This window comes from Neoarius graeffei, chromosome 6, assembly GCF_027579695.1.
Source record: "Neoarius graeffei isolate fNeoGra1 chromosome 6, fNeoGra1.pri, whole genome shotgun sequence".
In the NCBI taxonomy this organism is placed as follows: domain Eukaryota; kingdom Metazoa; phylum Chordata; class Actinopteri; order Siluriformes; family Ariidae; genus Neoarius; species Neoarius graeffei.
This window is the reverse complement of record NC_083574.1, coordinates 90,404,952-90,427,134: the sequence shown is the minus strand read 5'-3', so window position 1 is coordinate 90,427,134 and position 22,183 is coordinate 90,404,952. Positions and strand designations below refer to the sequence as shown.

Below are 22,183 nucleotides of genomic sequence, written 5' to 3'. Positions count from 1 at the left end.
ATGCATATGCTGTTGCCTCGATTTAGATGACATCATTATTTATAGTAATAACTGGCAGCAGCATTTACAACATCTGAGGGCAGTCCTGATATCACTGAGGTGCGTATTAGAGGTCTGCGTGAGACAGAATTTTCAGTCCCGCTCCCGCCCGCTCCCGCATTGTGCAGTCCCACTCTCGCCCGCTCCCGCAAAGAATTACGATTTTCAGTCCCGCTCCCGCCCGCTCCTGCCATATGTGGCAGATCACAGAATCCAGGGACACATGACGGCCCGGGGGCATTTTGAGTTATTGACAGATTCAGAAAGTACAGTTTCTAAGCTTTCCAATGATGCCTTCCATGTGGAGATCTGACAATATTTGAAGAATGTGTGGGCTTTTGAAAGTGTATACTTCTTAAAACAGAAAAGGGAGAAAATCGCCCTCAAAGTTTTCCATCTCAGCTACTCTGGGTGTAGGGTGGGCACATAATGGTGCTCATTTGCATGACATTAAGGAAAGCTCTACCCCCTACGAGCTAGCACGATACTACTTTCATGTAAACAAAGATCACCACGTCAATTTTCCTTCCATGCAAAGTATGCCCAACACAATTATGAAGTACAAAAATATGTCCTAAAGTATACTTTAACGTTTTGTGGTTGAAAAATTACTCACACCGTAAGAAAGAAAGATAGCACGATGATGACACAACTAACACAACACTAGTTTCATGTAAAGCCTCGGTCACAACCGGCCGTATGCGCTCCTACGGCCGGTCTACACGCAAAAAATGCAAGAAACGCACGAGAGCGTGCATGAAAAGCACGAGAGCGCGCATGTGAAAAGCACGAGAGCACGCGTGTGATGTGCTGAATCAAACCACAACACTCTCCGTTACATGCAAAAATAACCACACAGCCTTAGATTAATAAACTTACCCCATCAGAAAGAGAAACGTCGCCTTGCACACACCAATGCCTCCGATGGAATGTAATCCTAGAACGGTCCGTGTATAATCCAATCATTCAAGTATTCCATTCAATCTGGAAAATGAGGTTGCGTTTTTTTTTTTTGCTAGAAATGGTGATCTCCGATGTAAATACCGAGTGTCCGTTTGCTTCGCGGTGTGTCAACTCCTCTGCGCTCTGTTTAGCTTCCTCATTCCATAGTGAAATCACATGCCTCTTTGCAGGTTAAGTAGCCATGCGCTCAGCCCGGATCATACAGCTAATTCGCGGAAAAAAAAAAAAAAACAAATAACTTTAAATCATCATGTGAATGGCCCATATGATAATTTACCCACACCCCCCAGCAGGCTACAGTCCTGACAAAAACGAGACAATTTGCAACAAAAAATGTATGCTTTTCCAACAAAACAATCTATTATCTAAAATACTGATTGCATTCTTCAAGATCTCAACTTGCACATGATGGAAAAAAGAAAAATCACAAATTAAAAAAAAAATGCTTCTTTTGTGATTATCTCGGATTCGTTTCGGCTGACATGTGTCCCTGGATTCGGTGAGCGGTCACATATTTTGTCCTGCTCCCGCCCGCAAATCCCGCATGATGCAGACGTTCGCGTTATTTCTCACAAAAGTTCTTGTCATTGGCTTGAGGAATTAAACATGCTGAGCTTAGCTGAGCTCTCCACTGACCGATCCTCCACCTAGCGCATGTAGCAAGGGTGCGTGTTGCCAGGCAGCATGCACAGCTGAGGCTTTACAGAGATACCCAACACACCTACCAAAATCTCAAACACGGAAGAGTGGAAAGGAATCGGAAACGTACGCAAGATTAGACCACATCCACAAATTTAGGCATCTTAAAATGTTTTTATTAATGCCAAATAAAATATCCAGCACAAATTATATATGATATACATAAATTAATAATTTATAAATTTTATTTTAAAAACGTTTTTAGTTAGCGGGACTGCAGCTTATCACCTCTCCTGCCCGCTCCCGCATTGTGCACTCCCCCTCCCGCCCGCAATGAGCTTTCAAAATTTGTCCCGTGCCGCACTGCTTTGCGTCGGGTCCCACGGGTCCCGCGGGACTCCCGCAGGAGTGCAGGGCTCTAGTGCGTATGACTCACGGCAAACCCAAAAAAGTATGCAATTGGATGAGTGGAAGTACGGTATCCACACTTTCATTTGAGTCATGGGCAGGTGCATCCCCAAACTGATAAGACTGCAGCAATTGTGGCCTGCCTGAGACCATAGACCAAATGGGGTGAGTTGGAGTTGGCTGGCTATTATTCTTCATTTGCACATGACATCATAGCTAATTATGCATGAGGCTTTGAACCGGAAGTAGGTCATTTTGGAGGAGATACACAAATTCACATGGCGCACATTCACTATAGAAGATATGCTGAAGAGGTTGTTATGCTCAAGAATTCCTTTTGCTTCTTCACCATGTCTACTCTTTGTGCTGTAATTGGATGCAGGCACAATTCAATTCAAGACAAGGGGACTTATAAGTTCTTTAGAATTCTAGAATTTATAAATAATCAAAGACAAAAAACAAGAGAGTTGTCCATGGACCATAGACATCAATGGCTGTCCAACGTAAATCAGGCTGACCCTAAGTGATGAGGAAGCAAACACCACACAAGTCTACAGTGAACATTTTATCAATGGTACGGTAAGTGCTACAAATTAGTTATTAATGAAAGATTGCAATATATAAGAAATTTTGGATCATTTAATAGCCTGGTCATGCAGAAATTCAACACTGTAAATTGTGACAAAGCTGTGATCATCAAGTGTGTGATCCAACAATCAAAGGTTTCTATGATTATTTCAGTTTAAAAAGAGCTGTATATAATTGTTGATGATGATGCTTTTATTTTGCTTTTCCTTGCCATTTGGGAAACCAGCTGATCTCTACAATTTGAAAGATCCATACTGGGCTCCAACACAAAATATGGGCCACAACAAAATTAAAAATGGTACTAAAGTGGTAGCTCAAAATGCTAGACTTACAGAGCGCAGAAAAAAAAACAAAATTATTGAAGAATCTTCTCAAATAATCAGAGTCAATTGAACAAGATTCATGAATCCACTACCTCAAATACTGCAGCCCGGTGAGTGCTCTTTTATAAATAAATATGTTATATAGTGTCTTAGATACCTATCTTTTGAATCTTTCTTTTTTATCTTTCTAAAACATCAAATAGTTCATGATATTGGGATATTCAAAAGATCGGAATTATGGACAAATCAGACTTTTTTAGAGCACATGGATCAAATCCAATTGCCTCTACTTTCTCTGGGTACCTTATCTTGGAAAGGCCATCCAGTGAGTTAAAATAATTTGAACAAGTTATGTTATCACTTGGAATACTGTTTACAGATGCCATAGTGTTGATTGTATATCCTCCAACATGGCAGCGGTCAATGACAAGCAGTTTTGGTCACGTGGTTGCAAACGAAGAATAGGCAGTTCATGCTGATTTTTAATTTTTTTTTAATGTCATCAGCCCAGTGACTGACCTCACTAAAAAGGGGGCACCAAGTCCAGTGAATGGAGCTGTGTTAACAGGCTTTTACTCAGGTTAAACCAGTTTTGTGTGGGGGCTCACTGTTCAATCACCTCACTTTTTTCTCCCCTTTTTTTTACAGACCGATGCATTAAACAAAAGGCTGGTGGCAGTTTTGTCACAGGTGGTGGAGGGGGAATACCTAGGTGGTGGAGTGCTGTGCTTCAGCAGCAAGCTCTTTGTAGGTGCAATAGGTTTATCAAATCAGTCTCATGTAAAAAGGGATCAGTCTCCTAAATTCATTAAATGATTAATTCAAGTATCTAATAGTTTATAGCTGAACTATTAAAATCAATGGGATAAGTTAGTGGTGATGTTGCTGTAGTTTTAGTGAGTATTGTAGCTCTAATATAATACGTTTCCTCTAGATCTATAACATTCATATAACAACCAAATGGGCAAAGGGGATTAGAATACTTGTTTGGCAGAGGTTGGCACTCAGTGAATGTTGTAGCAATAGACAGGACAGTTTATTCCGAAGATAGCATTTATTGAAATAACTGACATGAATTAGCACACTAATACTGATCAGATATAGCAACAATAGCAGCCAAGGAATAATTCAGTATAGATGGTGATACAATGTATACAAATAAGAATCAGTAGTGTATATGATGATAACTAAGGCACTAATGGTGATCAGAAGGAATAAGCTATATGCAGGTTTACAGTGTAGGGGCAAGTGGATGTTAAAATGCGTCTGTGTGAGAGTGTGTGTATGAGTAGGTGTGTGTGTGTAAGAGAGTGTATGTGTGTGAGTGTGTGTAAGAGTGTGTGTGCTGTGTGTGTGTGTGATTATGTGAATGGAATGCATGAGCCTTGTGCTAGGCCTTACCTAAAGGGGGATGGGCAACAAGGAGAGCACACAAGGGAGAGAAAGAGAGAGACAAAAGATCTGTAGTTTAAAAACTAGTCTCGGCTAGGCCTTAAACCCAACTTCTACTCAACCCTTAGCTACTCCTGAAATCCCAATGTTGAGGAGTGTAGTGCGACGGAGGGAGTTAAAAAGAGAGTGAGAGAGAGAGAAAGCATGCATGATCTAACTAAATACAGATAGTAAACAAAGCAAATCAAACAGCACACGGTCTAAGACCGACTTTCATGTGAATCAAAATGCGTACATTTAAACCATAAATGAATTCAAATGAACAACACTCTTCACATTAACTAGCCGCAACTAAGGCTAACAATTGCCCAGATGGCAGCCTTACTTGAGATCACTCTTGCTTGGCGACTGAAAGTGTGTCTGTTATCTGAAGACAGTGCGGCACGCAGGTCCAGGGAGAAAACAGTTCTGTTCCTTTTTCTTTTACAGCTCATCAGCTAAAGATCTTCGGTGTCCCATTGGTCATCCGATGCTCTGGAAGGAATCTTGTTTGTAGTTCGTCGACATTGCGAAAGGGAAAAGGGTTCCGGTCACCTTTTCTCTTTAAAATACTGCATGGGCTGCAGTAACTAACCGGTTCAGTTATTATTACAACTATGCAAAAATCAAATACATTGAACTTTGGCTAAAGGTCCGGTATCAATAGCTTGTTCTTTGTTCTTCTGTAGCACAGATGCAACGGCATCTCTTTCATGCGTGGAAACCCACTGTCAGAGAGAAGGAATTTTGATTTCGCCGTGGGTTTTAAGCACACTCATGACGTCACTGTATTTGGTATCCAGTATCATCTCTGTATCCAATACCATTACAGGGAGTCAGAAGAATGGGCGGAGATAGGACATGGCACCGAGTACAGGGATTGGTGTGTTTAATGCTGTACAGTGAAAGGGGGAAGATGGTTACTAAGGCTATGGCTTGGCAGCCTCCCCTACATCTTGATGCCAGAGAGTAGGTACAGGACAATAGAAAAGGAGTGTCTGACTGTCACGAGAGCAGTCCTCACTCTCCAGTTCAACATGCTAGGACCCCGTTTCACTCTCTATTCTGACCATTCACCGCTCCAGTGGCTCCACTGCATGAAGGATGCCAATGATCACTCATTGGTATCTCACTCTTCAGTCCTTCAAGTTCAAAGTGGTCCACAGGTCAGAGGCACAGATGGTGGTAGCAGATTGTGGTAGCAGCTACCAGGGGGTTAGCTGCAGGACAGATGGCTCCCTGGCCTGGGTCAGACAGTGGGGGTTTGTGGCAACAAGGGCATGGTTGAGCATCTGCTGTGAATGGCAAGAAGGCAGGATGAAACAGCAGGTAATGTGCTGAGTTACTCATGTATCTAATTACTGTCTGTCTTTTAATACATGTCTCTATCTACCTTTCAGATGGCCAGTAATCAGAGAGAGAGCGATTTTGAATTTTGAATTTATTTATTTATTTCGAACATGTATAAAAAAAATTATGTAACTATTTGTACATACAAAAGAAAGAACACGAGAAAGTGACAAAAATTAATAAATAAAATACATAAAGAGCTAAGACATTACAATACACTGCACAATGTTCGAAAAAGGAGTGGGAAGAAGTACAATACTTTTTTTTTAAATTTCCCACCCCTTTTTAACTTTTTACCCCGAAATCCAAACTTCATTAATACACCTATAAAAATGTATACCATATATACACTTCATGAATATCTTTAAAATTACAAAAATAAATAAATATATACTACACATGGGCAGCACGGTGGTGTAGTGGTTAGCGCTGTCGCCTCACAGCAAGAAGGTCCTGGGTTCGAGCCCCGTGGCCGGCGAGGGCCTTTCTGTGCGGAGTTTGCATGTTCTCCCCGTGTCCGCGTGGGTTTCCTCCGGGTGCTCCGGTTTCCCCCACAGTCCAAAGACATGCAGGTTAGGTTAACTGGTGACTCTAAATTGACCGTAGGTGTGAATGTGAGTGTGAATGGTTGTCTGTGTCTATGTGTCAGCCCTGTGATGACCTGGCGACTTGTCCAGGGTGTACCCCGCCTTTCGCCCGTAGTCAGCTGGGATAGGCTCCAGCTTGCCTGCGACCCTGTAGAAGGATAAAGCGGCTTGAGATAATGAGATGAGATGAGATATACTACACACCATATATATACACACTTCCTAAATATCTATATAAATATTTAATTACAAAATAAATATATACGGCGGCACGGTGGTGTAGTGGTTAGCGCTGTCGCCTCACAGCAAGAAGGTCCTGGGTTCGAGCCCCGGGGCCGGCGAGGGCCTTTCTGTGTGGAGTTTGCATGTTCTCCCTGTGTCCACGTGGGTTTCCTCCGGGTGCTCCGGTTTCCCCCACAGTCCAAAGACATGCAGGTTAGGTTAACTGGTGACTCTAAATTGACCGTAGGTGTGAATGTGAGTGTGAATGGTTGTCTATGTATCAGCCCTGTGATGACCTGGCGACTTGTCCAGGGTGTACCCCGCCTTTCGCCCGTAGTCAGCTGGGATAGGCTCCAGCTTGCCTGCGACCCTGTAGAAGGATAAAGCGGCTAGAGATAATGAGATGAGATGAGATAAATATATACTACATTCCATATATACACTTCACAAATATATATATACTTCATAAATATCTATATAAATATATAATTACAAAAATAAATATCTACTACATACCTATCCCTGTAAATATGAATATATAAACTATCCCCATAAATAAATACATACCATATATACCATATACTAAGTTAGTTCTAATATAACAATCAACTCTATTCTATTTATCCCTCATCATCCTCCATTGACATACTTCATCTTCTATATACTTGTTTAAAAATATTTTTTGTACCTTTTTTTAAACAGATTTATATTTGCACTTTGTTTTATTTCTGTCTCCAGTCTGTTCCATAAAGTCACCCCACAGCTCGATACGCACATGTTTTTCATATTTGTTCGAACCTTTGTTTTTTTACAATTTAGGTCTCCCCTTAGATTATATCCCCCCTCTCTCTCACTAAACATTCCTTGTATATTTTTTGGCAATAGATTATTTCTCGCTTTATACATTATTTGTGCTGTTCTGAATTTGACCAGATCCATAAATTTCAACATGTGTGATTTTATGAATAGTGAGTTTGTGTGATCTCTGTATCCTGTTTTGTTTATTGTCCTTATTGCTCTTTTCTGTATTGTACATATCGGCTGCAGAGTGGTTTTGTAGGTGTTTCCCCAGACTTCGACACAGTAAGTCAGATATGGCAAAAATAATGAGTAATATAGAGTATACAAAGATTTGCAATCAAGAGTATGTTTTGTTTTCCACAGAATTGCCGAGCACTTTGCCAGTTTTGCTCATATGTATCCTACATAAGGTTTCCAGCAGACTTTATGATCCAAAATCACACCAAGAAATTTAATTTCCTGTACCATTTCTATCTTAGTATTGTCTATTATCAATTCTACATTACAATCTATTTTGTGTCTCCCAAACAACATGATCTTTGTTTTGCTTAGACTTAATGATAATTTATTTTTGTCAAACCATAGTTTTAGTTTATTTATTTCAGTTGTGATTGTCTCTAAAGTCCGCTGCAAATTCTCACCAGAACAAAAAATATTGGTGTCATCTGCAAACAAAACAAATTTCAGTACTCGCGAAATTCTACATATGTCATTAATATATAATATGAATAATTTTGGACCTAATATTGACCCCTGTGGTACCCCGCATGTAATGTTCATGAAATGAGATTTATGGTCACCTATGTGCACAAACTGTTGCCTGTTTCTTAGATAGCTCGACAGCCAGCTCCACCCCACTCCCCTAACACCACACTTTTCTAGTTTACTTACAGTGGTGCTTGAAAGTTTGTGAACCCTTTAGAATTTTCTATATTTCTGCATAAATGTGACCTAAAACATCATCAGACTTTCACACAAGTCCTAAAAGTAGATAAAGAGAACCCAGTTAAACAAATGAGACAAAAATATTATACTTGGTCATTTATTTATTATGGAAAATGATCCAATATTTCATATCTGTGAGTGGCAAAAGTAAGTGAACCTTTGCTTTCAATATCTGGTGTGACACCTTGTGCAGCAATAACTGCAACTAAACATTTGTGGTAACTGTTGATCAGTCCTGCACACCGGCTTGGAGGAATTTTAGCCCACTCCTCCATACAGAACAGCTTCAACTCTGGGATGTTGGTGGGTCTCCTCACATGAACTGCTCGCTTCAGGTCCTTCCACAACATTTCCATTGGATTAAGGTCAGGACTTTGACTTGGCCATTCCAAAACATTAACTTTATTCTTCTTGAACCATTCTTTGGTAGAACGACTTGTGTGCTTCGGGTCGTTGTCTTGCTGCATGACCCACCTTCTCTTGAGATTCAGTTCATGGACAGATGTCCTGACATTTTCCTTTTAGAATTCACTGGTATAATTCAGAATTCATTGTTTCATCAGTGATGGCAAGCCATCCTGGCCCAGATGCAGCAAAACAGGCCCAAACCATGATACTACCATCACCATGTTTCACAGATGGGATAAGGTTCTTATGCTGGAATGCAGTGTTTTCCTTTCCCCAAACATAATGCTTCTCATTTAAACCAAAAAGTTTTATTTTGGTCTCATCCATCCACAAAACATTTTTCCAATAGCCTTCTGGCTTGTCCATGTGATCTTTAGCAAACTGCAGACAAGCAGCAATGTTCTTTTTGGAGAGCAGTGGCTTTCTCCTTGCAGCCCTGCCATGCACACCATTGTTGTTTAGTGTTCTGCTGATGGTGGACTCATGAACATTAATATTAGCCAATGTGAGAGAGGCCTTAAGTTGCTTAGAAGTTACCCTGGGGTCCTTTGTGACCGCGCCGACTATTACACGCCTTGCTCTTGGCGTGATCTTTGTTGGTCGACCACTCCTGTGGAGGGTAACAATGGTCTTGAATTTCCTCCATTTGTACACAATCTGTCTGACTGTGGATTGGTGCAGTCCAAACTCTTTAGAGATGGTTTTGTAACCTTTTCCAGCCTGATGAGTATCAACAACGCTTTTTCTGAGGTCCTCAGAAATCTCCTTTGTTCCTGCCATGATACACTTCCACAAACATGTGTTGTGAAGATCAGACTTTGATAGATCCCTGTTCTTTAAATAAAACAGGGTGCTCACTCACACCTGATTGTCATCCCATTGATTGAAAACACCTGACTAATTTCACCTTCAAATTAATCCTCGAGGTTCACATACTTTTGCCACTCACAGGTATGTAATATTGGATCATTTTCCTCAATAAATAAATGACCAAGTATAATATTTTTGTCTCATTTGTTTAACTGGGTTCTCTTTATCTACTTTTAGGACTTGTGTGAAAATCTGATGATGTTTTAGGTCATATTTATGCAGAAATATAGAAAATTCTAAAGGGTTCACAAACTTTCAAGCACCACTGTAATAATATACTATGATCAATGGTATCGAATGTTTTTTTTAGGTCCACAAATACTCCAATTGCTATTTTTTTATTGTCTATACATTTTGTGATTTCCTCTATTAGTTCCATTAGTGCCATCGATGTTGATCTGTCCGTTCTGAATCCATATTGACTGTCTGTAAGGAGGTTGTGTTTTTCAATGAATTTGTCCAGTCTATCTGAAAAAAGTTTTTCGAGTATTTTGGAGAATTGGGGGAGTAAAGAAACAGGCCTGTAGTTTGTGAAATGGTGTCTATCTCCGGTTTTAAACAATGGTATCACTTTTGCAATTTTCATTTTGTCTGGAAATGTACCTGATTGAAAAGATAAATTGCAGATGTGGTTGAGTGGTTTCACAATTCCCTCAATAACTGTCTTTACTGTTAACATGTCTATATCATTCCAGTCTGCAGAGGTTTTGTTTTTCTTATACAGTTTTTTTACATTTTCTTATACATTTTCTTATAATTTGGATAATTTCTTCCTCATCAGTTGCAGTTAGAAAAATTGTACTTGGATTTCTATCCCCCACATCTTCTATGTCTCCACATTGTGTTGTCTCGGGTTCCTTTATTTTTGCCACTAAATTTGGTCCCACATTTACAAAGAATTGGTTAAAACCATTCACCACATCCTCCATATTATTTATGATCTTATCATTTTCAGTTTAATTTGTAACTCCGGGTAATTTGTAGTTTTGGATCCATTTCTCACAATACCATTTAGTACAGTCCATATACCTTTAATATTGTTTTTATTTTTCTCCACTAATTTATTATAATAGTCTTTCTTACATATCCTCATAATATTAGTTAATTTATTTTTATATTTTTTATATTTTTCCTCTGCCTCTATAGTTCGATGCTTTAAGAATTGTCTGTATAATATATTTTTCTTTTTGCAGGCATTTTGTAGCCCCTTGGTGACCCACGGACTATTTATATATTTATGTATATTACTGTATTTCTTTATAGGACAATTTTTATTATATAGTTCATTGAATATTATTAAAAATTCCTCATATGCTTTATCAACATCTTTTTCTTTATAAACTACATTCCAGTCCTGTATTATTAAGTCATTTTTTAGTGCAATCATGGTTTCTTCAGTTTTCACTCTTATATATTTATAATTTTTAGTATCCTTTTTCTTGCTATAATTACAGTAATATACATTAAAAATAGGTAGGTGGTCACTGATATCTGTTAATAGTAGTCCACTCTCTATATTATTTTCCAAGATATTAGTAAATATATTATCTATTATAGTGGTGCTGTGAGAAGTGATCCTGCTTGGTCTAGTAATAGTTGGATACAGTCCCATACTGAACATTGAGTTAATGAACTCTTCTGTCATTTTATGTTTTAAGAGGTCGATGTTAAAATCACCACAGATGTACATGACCTTCTGTGTTGATTTTATAAACATACTTTCCATCCAATCTATAAAAACGTCTATGCTTGATCCAGGAGATCTGTATATACAGCTCACTGTTATATTTTTCATTTTTTCACACAATATTTCTACTGTAATACACTCCATCCAATCATCAACAGCTACCATCATTTTGTTATTAATTTTATATTCCAAGCTATTATCAACATATATTGCCACTCCCCCTCCTCTTCTGTTCTTTCTATTTATATAATTAAATTCATACCCGTTCAGCTCAAAATCTACTCCCATCTCATCATTAATCCAAGTTTCTGATATGGCTATTATATTGAATGGAGTATTGAACTGACTGAGATATTCCTTCATTTTATGGAAATTGGCATACAGACTTCTGGTATTGAAATGAATAATTGATATCTTATTTCCTTCTCTGGTTGTTGCATTGTATTGATTTTCAGTATAATACCGGCAGCTGATATTGATGTTGCTGAAAAGATTATTTTCCGGATCAATATTATTTTCCATATCTTGTGTTTTATGCTCAGTATAAAGGAAAGTGTCCAGTTCTTGTGTCCAGTGTCCAGTGTTCAGTCCTTGTGTCATGACTGTAAGTTGCTTTGATTGGCTCCCTCAGAATTTGTCCAGTTCCCCAATATCTCGGATGACCAGGCTCTTGGTCTCTTCTGGAGATCCCTTCAGCTTTATGAAAATCTTACAGTTTTGTGTCCAAGTGTTCTGGATTTTCCCCTGTTTCCTCAGGAGTCTCGCCTTTTTTGCAATGTCTGCATTTTTTTTTGTTAAGTGCTCATTCAGAAAAACGTTTGAGCCTTTCAGTTTCCTCCCTTGCTTTAATAATTGCATCTTATACTTTCTATTGGCAAATCGTATTATTACAGCCGTTTTTTCTGTGTTGCTTCTCCATGGGAGAGGGTGACATGCTTCGATGTTAGTATTTTTTACCTCTATACCCTTGGAGTGCAGGAATGCTAACACCTGTTGCTCCACATAGTTAGCATCTTCCTCTTTCTGCTCCTCTCCGTTTCCTCTCACCACTGCTCCAGCATATGTCCGGGGTTTTATTTGCAGCCTGGTCACAATGATGTTGTTTACCCGGGTGTACTGCTCCAGCTCCTCCACTCGGTTCTCGAGAAAGGCAATCCTCTTTTCCTTCTCTGTGTTCTGCAGTTGCAGAGCTCTGACCTCTTCCACCAAGTCCAGGATGGTCTTCTGCTGCATCCTGACAGCAGAGATTTCTTCACCCAAAAAGTCGAGGGATTTTTTAATGTCATCAATCTCCTCGACCGTAGGAGCTCTCTTCGGGGGCATTGCGTTGTTTGTTGTTACTCGGCCCATTCCCGCGCAGCCTCTCGGCCTTCTCTCTCGCAGCCTCACTCCCGCGCAACCTCTCGGTCCGCTCTCGCGCAGTCTCGCTCCCGCGCAACCTCTCGGTCCGCTCTCGCGCAGACTCGCTCCCGCGCAACCTCTCGGTCCGCTCTCGCGCAGCCTCGCTCTCGCGCAGCCTCGCTCCCGCGCAACCTCTCGGTCCGCTCTCGCGCAGCCTCGCTCCCGCGCAACCTCTCGGTCCGCTCTCGCGCAGCCTCGCTCCCGCGCAACCTCTCGGTCCGCTCTCGCGTAGCCTCGCTCCCGCGCAACCTCTCGGTCCGCTCTCGCGCAGACTCGCTCCCGCCCAACCTCTCGGTCCGCTCTCGCGCAGCCTCGCTCCCGCGCAACCTCTCGGTCCGCTCTCTTGAGCGAGAGAGAGAGAGCTGAGTTACCAAGTGCCATGTTTCTATGTCTGAGTGTATGTACATTGTAGTCACTGAAAACTGAAGGCAACACAAAATAAAACTACACCATGATTCATCAAGTCTGTCTCCCAGTTACCCATTGCTCCAGTTCAAAGTTGTCACAGAAACTTCAGGATATACAGTGGCATGCAAAAGTTTGGGCACCCTTACTGAAAATGTCTATTACTGTGAATAGTTAAGTGAGCAGAAGATGAACTGATCACCAAAAGGCATAAAGGTAAAGACGACACATTTCTTTTCAGCATTTTTTGCAAGATTTGTGTATTATTTTTGTTTTGTACAATTGGAGAGTGAAAAAAGAAAAGGAACACCATGCAAAAGTTTGGGCACCCAATATTTGAGTTCTCAGGTAACTTTTACCAAGGTTCTAGACCGTAATTAGCTTATTGAGCTGTGGCTTGTTCAAATTCTTCATTAGGAAAGATCAGATGATGCAGATTTCAAAGCTGTATAAATTCTCTGACTCCTCAAACTTGTCCCTAAAATCAACAGCTATGGGCTCCTCTAAGCAACTCCCTCACATTCTCATTATTCATTCATTATCTCTAGCTGCTTTATCCTGTTCTACAGGGTCACAGTCAAGCTGGAGCCTATCCCAGCTGACTACAGGCAAAAGGCGGGGTACACCCTGGACAAGTCGCCAGGTCATCACAGGGCTGACACATAGACACAGACAACCATTCACACTCACATTCACACCTACAGTCAATTTAGAGTCACCAGTTAACCTCACCTGCATGTCTTTGGACTGTGGGGGAAACCAGAGCACCCAGAGGAAACCCACGCGGACACGGGGAGAACATGCAAACTCCACACAGAAAGGCCCTCGCCGGCCACGGGGCTCAAACCTGGACCTTCTTGCTGTGAGGCAACAGCGCTAACCACTACACCACCATGCCGCCCTCCCTCGCATTCTGGATAATAAAATAATTGATGTTCACAAAGCAGGAGAAGGCTACAAAAACATAGCAAAGTGTTTTCAGGTAGCTGTTTCCTCAGATTGTAATGTTATTAAGAAATGGCAGTTAACAGAAACAGTGGAGATCAAGGTGAGGTCTGGAAGATGAAGAAAACTTTCTGAAAGAACTGCTCATTGGATTGCTAGAAAGGCAAATAAAAACCCCTGCTTGACTGCAAAAGACCTTCAGAAAGATTTAGCAGACCCTGGAGTGGTGGTGCATTGTTCTACTATACAGCGACACCTGAACAAATATGACCTTCATGGGAGAGTCATCAGAAGGAAACCTTTCTTGCATCCTAGCCACAAAATTCAGCATCTGAAGTTTGCAAATGAACATCTAAATAAGCCTGATGCATTTTGGAAACAAGTCCTGTGGATTGATGAAATCAAACTAGAACTTTTTGGCCACAGTGTGCAAAGGTATGTTTGGAGAAAAAAGGGTGCCAAATTCCAGGAAAAGAACACCTCTCCAATTCTGAAGCATAGGTGTGGATCGATCATGCTTTGGGGTTGTGTTGCAGCCAGTGGCACAGGGCACATTTTATTGGTCAAGGGAAGCATGGATTCGAATAAATACCAGCAAATTCTGGAAGCAAACATCACACCATCTGTAAAAAAGTTGAAGTTAAAAAGAGGATCTACAATAAGATGATGATCCAAAACACACCTCAAAATCTACAATGGAATACCTCAAGAGGCACAAGCTGAAGGTTTTGCCATGGCCCTCACAGTCCCCTGACCTAAACATAATTGAAAATCTGTGGATAGATCTCAAAAGAGCAGTGCATGCAAGACAGCCCAAGAAACTTGTAGAACTGGAAGCCTTTTGCAAGGACAAATGTGTGAAAATCCCCCAGGTAAGAACTCAAAGATTATTAGCTGGCTACAAAAAGTGTTTACAAACTGTGATACTTGCCAAAGGGGGTGTTACTAGGTACTAACCATGCAGGATGCCCAAACTTTTGCTTCGAGCCCTTTTCCTTTTTTGTCATTTTGAAAATGTAAAAGATATCATCTCATCTCATTATCTATAGCTGCTTTATCCTGTTCTACAGGGTCGCAGGCAAGCTGGAGCCTATCCCAGCTGACTACGGGTGAAAGGCGGGGTACACCCTGGACAAGTCGCCAGGTCATCACAGGGCTGACACATAGACACAGACAACCATTCACACCTACGGTCAATTTAGAGTCACCGGTTAACCTAACCTGCATGTCTTTGGACTGTGGGGGAAACCGGAGCACCCGGAGGAAACCCACACGGACAACATGCAAACTCTGCACAGAAAGGCCCTCGCCAGCCACGGGGCTCGAACCCCGACCTTCTTGCTGTGAGGCGACAGCGCTAACCACTACACCACCATGCCGCCCCAATGTAAAAGATGAAAATAAAAAATTATGTTTGCTTAAAATATAAAGGGAACGAGTCATCTTTAACTTTATGCCTTTTGGAGATCATTTCATCTTCAACTTGCTTAACTGTTCACAGTAACAGCAATTTTGACCAGGGGTGCCCAAACTTTTGCATACCACTGTAGTTATCATTTTGTTATATTTTTCACTTTCCCCTTCTGCTGCATTTTCTTAAAGATTTTTTTTTAAATCTAAAATAATCTTAACAAACTTTTGACTAAGGTATTTTAAATGCTCAAAAGGGCAAACATTCAGCTTGTTCAGTGTGTTGAGTGTAGTATGTTTATTCATTCATCTTTGGTCAATTAATAATAGCTTTATTTGCAATATTAGTGTATTACAACTATTTACAAATTTGTGTATTAGTTAGCTCTCTGACAGAAAACATTACAGCATTCGAGGCGCACATCCAGGCACTTGAGAGATGTAGCGAGAGTGAGAGCAGTGTAGTTACTGTAGGGGAAAATCTGGATGCCTTAGGCAGAGTTATCAAAATAGCCAACTCCTGCATTAGAATGCTCATAGTGGGGCAAATGGGTGATGACTCCGCAGCATAATCGCAAATGCAAAGATAATGCTAAGGTTCACTTAAGAGATCACCACTCCTCTCTGCTTCAAATGTTCTAAAGGGTTGCTCTCCTTAGTTGAAGCACCTGTTATGAAACCTGAAAGAGCTCTGAGATTCTATCTTAAGGCACATGAAATTAGCATGGCCTTAAGGCAGCACCAACAGATTTAGTTAGGTGTATACCTGGAGCAGAGAGGAACCATCAGGGCCTTCTAGGCCTTCAATGAAGGCCTAAATGTTTCAGCATTTCAAATGTTATATTAATTTCTTTCATTCTTCAATTATTTTCATTCTTTCATAATTTCATTATAATTATTCTCTTCTAATTCAAATTTGGCCTTATTTTCTATCAAATTTGCTTAAGAAATGAAAGCATTAAAATAGAGTTATCCAATTAGATTTTTTGTTTGTTGTCTCCAGGCTGAGAAGAGTTTAGAGCTGGCTCACTCACTGGTTAGGGCTTCATTGCCAGGACAGAAGGCCATGGAAGTGTATGTATATATAGGAAGTGACAGATGAATAAACCAATCAGATTTTGATTTACAGTGGGAGGGAGCAAATATTTATTGCCTTCAGCCTTCTCAAAGGCCAACATAAGCTTAACCATAAGTCGGTGCTGTCAATGCAGCAGTGAAGTAACCTTCTAGCCAGTGTAGCGTTCATCAGTAGTGTTAGCGAAAGCTAATAAAGTGGTCAAGCCAGTGCTATCAAGAGCAAGTAGCACAGGCTAATGACCAAGAAACTATGATTTCTGTCTCCAGACTCTTCTTCCATGCATGCTCGCCACAGTATTTTTCACTCATACTTAAGTATTCATTTCCTTATATAATTTACTTAGTTACTTTTAAAATCAACATTGAGAGGTTAACACAACAGAGCTACCTGGCAGCCTGCCACTAATCCTTTGCAAAATCTTTTGCCCTGTTGCTTTTTTGGTGTGTCTGGTTAAGTTTTTTGCTAAGCTAAAGTCCCAGCTCTAATAGTAATGGTTCACCACTGACCAGGAGCCAGGGCACTGGAGAAACCAGGCAATCTTCAGGTCTTAGGCAAGCATAGGTTTATAGGAACTAATCATGTAGGAACTAATGATGTATGCATTTGTCAGGTAGAGGTTACTAAGAGTAACATTGCAGATGTGTATAAATTAGCAAAGAAGTAATATGGTCTGGCCCCAGCCCAATGTGGCATGGCAATGTAGTTTACAGCAGGTTATGGTCACTAAACTGGTGTATGTTCAAGTGGTGCTCCAAAAACAATGTGGGCTTTGTAGCTAATTGGAGTAGTTCTGGGTGCAAGGCCAGCCTGTTAAAGAAGGATGGTATCCATTCCAGTAGTAACACACAGCAGAAGCACATAGCATAGGTATGTGTATGTACAGTTATCTGCTATTAAAATGATTTGCAGTATGTTAAAGTAAAATATGGATAATTGTGAGAGTGTGTGTAATACTTGCATTATGTAAGCACTTTATATTTGGTAACTAGGATAGTATTTAATGCAACCAAGATGTGGCTCATGAAATATATTTATCCAGCTACTAAAATTGCAAATCACACAACTCCAGTGCATTTCTATCATGGTACAGTATTTTGTTTTGTTACATTTCCTGCTTTACTGATCATTTGATAAGTAGTTATATACCATTTTCATTGCATGGAACTTTTAAGAGCAACTGACATAAATTAATAATATCACACTTAACATTGGTCATCATTGCTGTAGGATACTTTTTATTTCTATTAAATAACATGCAAATACGAATGAATAAATGATTTCATGAGTTAGATTTGAGACTAAGTGGTCCATATGGAATATATTGATTCAGATTAATCATGGATATTTACTTATAGAACTGGAACTTTTCCCATTATTTGCTTTTTAGTGTTTTTTTCCGGCTTTAAGATGATTATGTAACACTTTGGCAGAAAGATACAGAAGAGTAAACCAAAGCTTGATGCTAAAATAGCAAATATTTCTACAGCTACAGTGAATTTTCCAGGTGAACTTACATAAGCTGGAATAAAAGTAATCCAAACTGCACAGAACATTAGCATGCTAAAGGTGATGAATTTGGCTTCATTAAAATTATCTGGAAGCTTCCTAGCCAGAAAAGCTAAAACAAAACATAATATTGCTAAAAGTCCTATATAACCCAAGACAGCCCAGAAACCTATATTTGAGCCCAGACTGCATTCAAGAATGATCCTTTCCTTATAGTGCTTTAGGTTTCTGAAGGGGAAAGGAGGGGATATTGCCAACCACAGCACACAAATAAGAACTTGTATAAGAGTGAAGACAAGAACACTGAGTCTTTGCTGTGGAGGCCCAAACCATTTCATGACTTTACTGCCAGGAAGTGTAGCCTTGAAAGCCATCAACACTACGATTGTTTTCCCCAGTACACAAGAGATGCAAAGGACAAAGGTGATCCCAAACACTGTGTGGCGCAGCATACAGGACCACTCAGAGGGCCGGCCAATAAAAGTAAGTGAACAAAGGAAACACAGAGCCAGTGAGAAGAGCAGAAGGAAGCTCAGTTCAGAGTTGTTGGCTTTGACTATTGGTGTATTTTTATATTTGAAGAATATGATTGATATTACTATGGTCATCAATGAACCAACAACAGAAACCACTGCTAGCAAAATTCCCATAGTTTCCTCAAAGGATAAATATTCAACCTCCTTCTTTATACATTTATTCTTATCAGCATTTGACCAGTAATCTTGCAGGCACTGTTCACATTCAGTGGAATCTATCATAGAGTGAGAAACATAATTGCAGAACAAATAAAAAAAAGATACATAGAAGAAATAATGAGCATACTGTAATTTAATATGTCAGACTAATCAAGGCAGTTCCTTGCTATTACTAGGATTGTCTCCTTAAAATTCTGTATTCTGTAAATCCAGGTTGATATAATTCTTTTCCTATAATTTTACAGACACTAGTAATATACTACTCATAATAATAGTAATCCATCCATCCATTATCCATAACTGGTTATCCTGTCCAGGGTCGTTGGAAAGCTGGAGCCTATCCCAGCTAACAATGGGTGAGAGGCAGGGTACATCCTGGACAAGTTGCCAGATCATCACAGGGCTGACACACAGAAACAAACAACAATTCACACTCACACCTATGGTCAATTTAGAACCACTAATTAACCTAACCTGCATGTCTTTGGACTGTAGGGGAAACCAGAGCAGACCCACACATACATGGGGAGAACATGCAAACTCCACATAGAAAGGCCACTGGGCTCGAACCCAGAACCTTCTTGCTGCGAGGCAACAGTGCTAACTACTACACCACTGTGCCACAATAATAATAATAATAATAATAATAATAATAACAACATCAGTAGTAGAAGTAGTAATTGTTATTTATTATTTTTCTTCTTTAGGGGTATTATGTACCTGTCTTATTACTGATCTCTCCAGCAGCACATTGTATGCAGTCAAAACAGCAGATAGACTTTCCTTTCTGCACAGCTTTCCTTGAACCAGGCAGGCAGCTGTCACTGCATACAGATTTTGGCACCTTGTACAAGTAGAAAATCTGTTTACTTGAAAAATAATATGATACACATTATAAAAATGTTTCTGTGATTAGTTCAATTGATGTTGCATTTTCTTTCTTATACTCACTTGATTTGTATTTTGTGCCCACATGATTAAGGCCATGTTTATTGCTAATCGATCCTGAACAGGAACAGAAGAGTCATAGTATCCAACAGTGACAAAGTCATATTGGTGTTCTTTATTTTTTTGCCAATTTATTATTTCATATTTTGCTGGAGGGTCACCATTTTTATCAAAAAAAACATCTTCGCCTTCTTTTGTCTTGAAACGCACATTTTTCAAATGTTCCAGAAACTGATTGAATAAAGTAAAATCCATAAGTTTATAACAATCTGTATTTCACAAGATTAAAAATTGTGCCTGATTATTTAAAATAGTGCTTCTTATGGCTATCAATATTCTGAAGCCAAAAGTACAAAAACATGTACCTAACAAACACTGTTAACTCACTGTGAAAGGATCAGGCTGCTTGTTTGTAGGACATGTTTCTTTGCATCCAAGAAGTTCATGAAGTGTATGGGCAATGGCATATACTCCCTTATACACATTACTAAAAATTGGCATCATGGACATATCAGTGAATGTATTTTTCATGTCAGACAGTTTTTCTTCACCTGTGCACACTGGTATATCTCCTGAATTATTCTGTCCTCTATATGCACAAGTAAACAAAGCCTCCCAGAATTTTGTAAAAATGGCACTGCCTACTGATTTCAGTGGTTTTACATCTAGAATGAAGTCCTTCAGACCTGTTACTGTTCTTTTGGGAATAGCTAGCCCTATGGCTCCTTGCAATATATTGTACTTATCCAGTCTGGCTGCCAATGGATCAGCAATCCATCCCTCAGTTCCCACCCACTGATATCCAGTGATGTTGTGTTCAGTAAATACATGAAGCAACATCTCCAGGTCCCAACGAGTGACAAATGCCACTATCACTCGTGAAGTGGAACTTTTAATTTGCTGAATGATTCTCAAAATTTTTTCTTGTGGGTAGGACAAAAAAAATGGAAGTGAATATTCTAAGCATATGCCAAGCTGCTCTGCAATTTTAGCAAATGTGGCCATCCCACTGTTACCATAGTCATCATCTCTTCTTATTGCTCCCACCCAAGTCCAGCCAAAGTGCTTGATCATCTCTGCAAGTGCTAAGGTCTGGTAATAATCACTGGGAATAGTACGCAGAAATGAGGGATATTTCCTCTTGTCACTAAGACACTCACAGGTTGCAAAGTAACTGATCTAAAATAAGATTCACACAAGCATCTTAGGCATTAAGTGCAGTCACATCAGACATTAGTTGAGGCATTTATAGGTACAGTATAAATTAATTTAAAATTGTACTCATACAGTTATATCAGGCATAATGCTCAGTCAGTATTTTTCATACTGTTACAGAACATTATTAGCTATAAATGGGATATAAAATGCCTTCCTAACTTCTCACATTTGAAATAATATTGTAAATGTCATATTTTTAATTTAAAAAAAAAACATTCTTACTAAAGGCATGCTGAAAGGTCCAATGCTCTTTGCTATGGCCATGGACACTGATGAATATGTCTCTCCTATTATGGCTAGCACCTGTGCTGGCTTTGTGCAGATCTGCTCTGAGATTGAGTTCTCATTTCCATTTACAAGTGTCATTGCTACTTTCACCCCCAGTGAGGGAGAACCACAGGTATCATAGATCTTGTAGCCCAGTGAGACTCCAGGGAGTAAAGATGAACTGTTGTTGATCTCCTCTATTGCAAAGATCAGGGACTGTGAATACTGGAAGGCTCTGAGTTCCAGACTTGTTAAAAATCAGACATGAATCCAGATATATTATGCTGTATACAATATAATCAGTTCTTGCATTATTAGCAATTGTGGATTATAATTTATTGTAATATTCCAGTTAATGTTTATGCTCACCTCATGCACTTTATTGAAGCTGGCATGGCCAAATAGGATGAGTCCATCATCTGCCATTTATGGAAAGGGAAAATTCCTCCAACTAAGATATCACCATCCTTCCATAGCTGTGGATAGTCTGGCTCTCCAAGCACACTACAAGAGTTCTCTTGGGCAGTATAAAAATTGATCAAGGTCATTAGTATATGTAAGAGTGCAATGACTAACCCCATCTATCTTTCCAAGTTTTCAGAAGAGTTATGCAGATATATGACAGATGTGACAAATGTGCATTTGGTCAGATCTGTCAGCCAACTGAACTTGGGATATTTATATACAAGGAAATGCAAATTCTCCAAGGTGAAGTTGCTTGTAGTATGTATCACAGCCAAAGAAGGTGAGACATGTTTCTAAGCTAAATGAAATAGGCCTTTTCGGTCCAAGATATCATATTTAGTCTGTTCTACCTCTGGAGTTTGCATACTTAAATTGATGCTTTCTCATGTTTTGTGTTTTTCTTTCAAGCATTGTGTTAAAAATAATGTTATGTACTTACTTGTTTTATTGTTGTTAAATGAGTCAAAGTGATTAAAACCTTCCTTGAGTAGAATATTCTGTAGAGACCTTAGCTGTTTTATTTATTTATTTATCCATCCATCCATCCATTACCTGTAGTCACTTATCCTGTACAGGGTCACAGG

General features: G+C 39.7%; 1 protein-coding gene across 1 annotated transcript; it reads right to left on the bottom strand.

The window, feature by feature from the left end:
* Positions 1-17,849: 17,849 nt before the first annotated feature.
* LOC132888372 (extracellular calcium-sensing receptor-like) lies at positions 17,850-21,715 on the bottom strand. Its single transcript, XM_060924426.1, has 6 exons — positions 21,504-21,715; positions 21,090-21,381; positions 20,037-20,828; positions 19,653-19,880; positions 19,422-19,545; positions 17,850-18,757 (listed from the first exon to the last, which is right to left on the bottom strand). Exons 1-6 carry the CDS (start codon positions 21,713-21,715, stop codon positions 17,850-17,852), a joined length of 2,556 nt encoding a protein of 851 aa, XP_060780409.1.
* Between the last annotated feature and the right edge of the window lie 468 nt (positions 21,716-22,183).